Raw genomic sequence first — 5,431 nt, forward strand, 5'->3', positions numbered from 1 at the left:
GAGCTTGCAGCAGCTGGAGCCCGGACAGACCTTGCCTCTAGAGGCAGTCCTGACAGTGGGTGCTGGTACAGAATTCTGGATTCGTGGAGGTGGGGCTGGGAGCTGGAACTCCTGGTTCTCTGAATGAAGACAGCTGAGGGCTCGATGAAAGGTTGCGGCGTTCAGAGAAAGGACATTGGGTGGGGCGGGAAGCTGGGGCCTGGACTGCTGATAGTCTGGGAAGAGGAGCGGGGTGGGGTGGGGGAGTCAGATCTCGAGGGAAGAGGGACCGTGGGCCTGAGCTCCAGGTTAAAGGCGGAGTTGCACTACCCTATCCCCAACCCCATTCCTGGGCCCTGAGGGGGGAGCCTGAGCAATCGGTGGGGAGAGGGGAGCAGAGGTTCTCCTGGTTCAGGGCTGAGGGGGGTGGGGGTGGGGGGGTGAATACTGAGGGCCCAGATGCTTAGTTCTGTGGGTGCAGGGGCTGGGGAACTGGACTCCTAGATCCTGAGGGAAGGAGAAAGAGGGAGCCTGGACTCCTGGGCCTGAGGGAAGAAGCTGGCGATGTGAACTCCTGAGCCTGGAATGAGAGGCTGAGACGGGAACTCCAGGGTCTGGAGGAGGAGCTGTGGGCCGGCTCTGGGGTCTGGGGGTGGCGGGGGGAGGAGCTCCCAAGGACCCGCTGAGCACCAGTCCGAGTAGCTCTGGCCTCAGGCCGGTTCACAGTGCGGCGGGCCCGCGCCCGCAGTGGTGCTGTGCGGCCACGCAGCGCCGGGGGGCGCATTCGAGCTGCCGGCCACAGGGCCATTGCAGTCTTTATTTTTTGTGTTAATCCTCAACCGAGGCTATATTTCCATTGACTTTTACAGTGGAAGGGAGGGGAGAGAAAGAAACATAGACACATCTGTCCGTGGCCTCCCACAGGAGCCCCACCAGGGCGGGATGGAGCCTGCAACTGAGGCCCGTGCCCGATTCCGGACCCTTCAGTCCGCAGGCCGATGCTCTATCCACTGAGCCAAACTGGCTAGGGCCACAGCAATCATTAAACGCTTCCCAGAAAGTGAGGCTGGGAGGCGGAAGAGCAGGCCAGGGCATGGGGTCAGGGTGATAAAGGGGAGGGGGCGGCGAGAGGGGGCGGGGCCTAGCAGAGAATCAATGTTCAGGAGCGCAAATGGCGAGGTGGGGCGGAGCTAAAGTGTAGGGTCCAGTTGGGGGCTGGTTCCTCCAGCAGCAATAGAAGAGCCAGAGAGCAAACATTGGTCAGGGATGGGGACCAGCAGAGGTGGGGCCAATGTAGCGAGAGGTCTGGAAAAGCAGCTGAGCCAAGGGATACCAGGGAGTCGGCCTCTGGCTGGAGGAGGGCCAGGGCCAGCTCCCAGGCCGCCCCCTTCTGCCCCACCCCCAGGCATCAGGTTTTCTCTCTTTTTAAATATATTTTCATTGATATCAGAGAGAAAAGGAGAGGGAGATAGAAACATCAATTGGCTGTCTCCTGCATGCCCCGTACTGGGGATAGAGCCAGCAACCCGGGCATATGCCCCAACTGGGAATAGAACCAGTGACCTCTTGGTTCATGGGTTCACGCTCAACCACTGAGCCACACCTGCCAGGCTAGGCATTGTGTTTTCTATGGGGCTGCCCTGGAGGACGCTGAGCAAATTTGCTCTCGAGTGCTTAAACGGGTCGGGAACCCCTACGATGGAGGACTGTCCTGGAGGTGGCTTGTTTGCTTGGCGAATTTGAGCCACCATTGCTGCAGCCTGTTCGGAGAGGAGAGGGGCCTGGTGTAGGTGTAGCCAATGGTCGGAAGAGGCCGCTGAGTGGAAAAAAGCCAGTAAGTCCAAGAGCTAGCTGGAGGCAGCTTTATAATCTGGTTGTGTTCTCACTACCAGGAGTCCTGTTAGAACCTGGCGGCTACTAGATAATGCCCGGGTATCTAATGTTATGTTTCCTGGTCTTGGGAACCACTATGGCTACAAAGACCCAGAGTTTCTGAGGCTTCTGGACTTCAATGACAACTTTCACATCATGAGTTCCAGATGGGCGAGAGCCCAACCTATGCCAAATGCTGAGTACATAAAACTACCTAGAGTGGATCATTAGAATAGGACTCAGAATCTTGGAATAGAAGTTATAGAATTTATGACATCAAGGTCCAATCTCCCCATAGGGAAATTGTCTTGCTCGTCCTATTGAGATCCTGTCCCGAGTTGGACATTTTACCCTCCCTCCTGGACGGGCTCCCTGGCCTACACCACCGAAACTTCAAGGAGCTTCATGATTTCATGGATTGCTTCCTAGATCAAATGGATAAGGTGCAGGTCCCTGCTATCCTAAACTCCATCCATGCCACCCACAAGGAGGCACCTGGCACTCAGCAGCAGCCCTCTCCTCTGTTCGCAGGAACAGACTCAGAGTTACTTCCAGGAGGAAACTTTGGTGGTGACCATAACCTTTTCTTCAGCAGCAGAGAGACCACAAGCACCACCCTGAACTATTGGCTTCTCCCCGTTCTCAAGTTCCCAGAGGTGGCATATATGCCAGCAGGAAAGCCCAAGTTGAGAGGGTTAGGGTTTAGGGATGGCGAGGGATGGGGAGTGGGTATGTGTGTGTGTGTGTCTCACACACTTCATTGGACCCAGCCCACATGCAGGTGAAGGTGGACACCATGGTAGGTCTGGCATGCTTCCCAAGTCTGCCCCACACGAACACATTGTGGCAGAAGAGCCAGGACTAACGTTGGGACTGTCATGTGCCTTACCTGCAATGCCCACCTGCACGGCCACTTTCTGCCCAAGCTGTTCACCGAGCTTGGGGATCGTGCACAGGGCTGAGGAGCTCCTGTTAACTGAGATTAGCAGACATGAGCATATGTGCAGTCCTGGGAGCAAGAAATAAAGCTCCCCTTCCCAGTGGCTTCTACATGAAAGGCAATGAAAGGCAATCTTGCCGCCCTGACCGGTTTGGCTCAGTGGATAGAGCATCGGCCTGCGGACTCAAGGGTCCCAGGTTCGAGTCCGGTCAAGGGCATGTACCTTGGTTGCGGGCACATCCCCAGTGGGAGGTGTGCAGGAGGCGGCTGATCGGTGTTTCTCTCTCATCGATGTTTCTAACTCTCTATCCCTCTCCCTTCCTCTCTGTAAAAAAATCAATAAAATATATTTAAAAAAAAAGAAAGGCAATCTTGCCAAGTTCATGGGCACTTGCACATTCCCTTTAGGGCACCTTCATGATTTCTCTGCTTGTGTGTCTGCACATGGGACCCTCTCCAATTTAAGAATCCATACTGTTTCAACTCCACCAACTTTCTGGGTAAGGGCCAGTTTCTTCATGCCCTTTGCCCCAGTTATGGGCCACACAAAAAGGGGGCCAGCTTGGGCAGACCCTGGGATACATGGGGTGCTTACCCTTAATCTGTGTCCCCAGGAAAGTGGATGTACTAGGTGCAGGCCTGGCCTGATCAGAAATCCTCCTCTTCTTCACCACCATTCTGCAGTGGCTCTGTCTGCTCCTTGTGGGGAGCCCCACCAACAAGGACCTCACCCTGCAGTGCACCAGGCCTTGGTGATGTCCCCTTCACTTTCCAGTTCTACCTGGTGGCCCCCTGAGGTCCGACTCAGCCACCCTCTGCTCACTGACTCTCAGACCTTCTTACCCCCTTTGTTTAACAAAGGCCCTGAATTGCAGATGGAGGCATGTCCTTGCCAAGAGGAAGAGGGGGAGTCAGATATGTGCAGCTCTGAGGTAAACTTTTATTTCTTGGCTGACAGGACTTTCACACCCATACTCCTCCCAGCACCTTTTACCTGCCCAAGCAGCGGCAGCCTAGTCCAAAGGGTGCCATGGCCAAGAGGGTTGGGAGTCATTTCACATTCTAAGCTGGAGGAGTGAGGGGGCTTGCAGGTACTCCCCCTACAAACCTTTGCCAGCAAGAGGCCATGACTCACCTCAATCCCAAATTCTGCATCCTGGTGGGAGATGATAATGCCCCCTTCCAGCTCTCCACACCTGAGAGGGGCACGACTAGACAGGGCAAGACACAGGCCCCCAGCTCCAGTAAAGGTAGCCCCCAGGTACTGGCCCCTGCCCAGGTCACAACCCCAGCTCCCATCACAGGGCAGCACAGGTCTCTCCCCTCCTTGGTCCTCAGCAACTAAGGGAACCCTCCACACCAGGCAGGACATAGGCAAAGTCGGAAGCAGCAGCGGTGGCGGGGTAGGAGCAGGCACCGAGACTGGTAGGCCGCTGGCCAGGCAGCACCAGCCCAGGGCTCTCCTGAAATCAAGGCAAGTTGTCTGTCCATGCAGCTCTGGGGTTGGCCACTAGGTGGGCGTAGTCGGCTGAGATACAGGTACTTGAACACCTTTCTGTCCCGATGCTGGTGGGAGGGAGGGGGACAGGAGAGAATGAGTCAGCAGGGACAGGACTAAGAGGCTATGAAAAAGCTGGGAAGGGGAGGAAAGGACCAGAAGAGATGGGGCTCATGCTGGGGTAACCAGGAGAGTGGCTGACTAGGAAAGGTGGGCAGAGGTAAGGAAAAACGCAGTGGAACTTAGTAAAAAACTGAAGTGGATGAGATGGCTAGAGCCCTGGTGAAGTTGTGGAATAGGAAGGACTTGAGGGAGGGGACACCATTTGGGAAGCAGGTACCTAGCTGATACTTGTCTTTGGCTGCAGCTCGCTCCTTGGCATCAAAATACCAGACAGTGATGGCGTACCTGAGGACCAGAGCAGTGTCGGAAGGCAGTTAGAGATCACTTTTCTTCAGTTCCAGCCACCCTGAGCCTGCACATGGGACCTTATCCAATCCCATGACACTAGAGCCTACCCTGAGCCTGGTTCTGTTCCCACCTAGGTCCCCTCTCAGTACTTCATCATGTCCTAGTCATTCGGGGGGAATTCCTGAGCATATCCCAGAAGTATGGGTCATACCTGGTGGCATAGGCTGGTTTCACCTCGTGGGGGTTCCGCCGGTCAGACCAGAAAATAAGCAGCCGGTCAAAGAGTGGCTCAATGTTGGCTACCACAGGCCGGCCCTCAGGGAAGATCTGCAGCAGGCCGCCATGCACCTGAGGGCAGACCAGAGGTTGAAGCAGGAGGCTGGCACTTACTGTCCCCAGGAGCCCACCAGGGGCATAGCAGCTGCACACAGCACTCCCTCCCACCATTCAGCCTCTTAAAAATGAATGCCAACCTAGAATCTGCATCACCATGGAGATGGGCAGGAAACTACTAAAGAAGACAGGAAATAGAGGGGAGGATTCATTATGCCAGGGCCTGGGCGGACTGCACCATTCCTCGAAGGAGGGGCCTTTGCTACCACACAGCTGGAAAGGAGGTGCCATTCTCCAGGAGGAGCCAGGGGCCAGATTGCCCCACCCCCAGGTGGGTAGAGAAGAGGAACCAGAGAAGGTTAGAAGCTGAGCTGGAAGTGGAAACCCAAGTGAATGCA

At 55.6% G+C, this 5,431-nt stretch overlaps 1 protein-coding gene across 3 annotated transcripts in view; it reads right to left on the reverse strand.

The window, feature by feature from the left end:
* Positions 1 to 3,709: 3,709 nt before the first annotated feature.
* EGLN2 (egl-9 family hypoxia-inducible factor 2) overlaps positions 3,710 to 5,431 on the reverse strand; it is an 8,977-nt gene continuing 7,255 nt past the window's right edge. For 2 of the 3 annotated variants that reach the window (XM_005868783.2, XM_005868782.2), the window contains 3 exons: positions 4,912 to 5,048; positions 4,630 to 4,697; positions 3,710 to 4,357 (listed from right to left, as the gene is read on the reverse strand). In XM_005868783.2, coding sequence (XP_005868845.1) covers positions 4,302 to 4,357; positions 4,630 to 4,697; positions 4,912 to 5,048 — 261 coding nt within the window. In that variant the 3' untranslated portion in view covers positions 3,710 to 4,301. The remainder of the gene's footprint in view (positions 4,358 to 4,629; positions 4,698 to 4,911; positions 5,049 to 5,431) is intronic. The other variant, XM_014541714.1, reaches the window with a different exon arrangement.

Source organism: Myotis brandtii, unplaced genomic scaffold (genome assembly GCF_000412655.1).
Source record: "Myotis brandtii unplaced genomic scaffold, ASM41265v1 scaffold277, whole genome shotgun sequence".
NCBI classification, from domain to species: domain Eukaryota; kingdom Metazoa; phylum Chordata; class Mammalia; order Chiroptera; family Vespertilionidae; genus Myotis; species Myotis brandtii.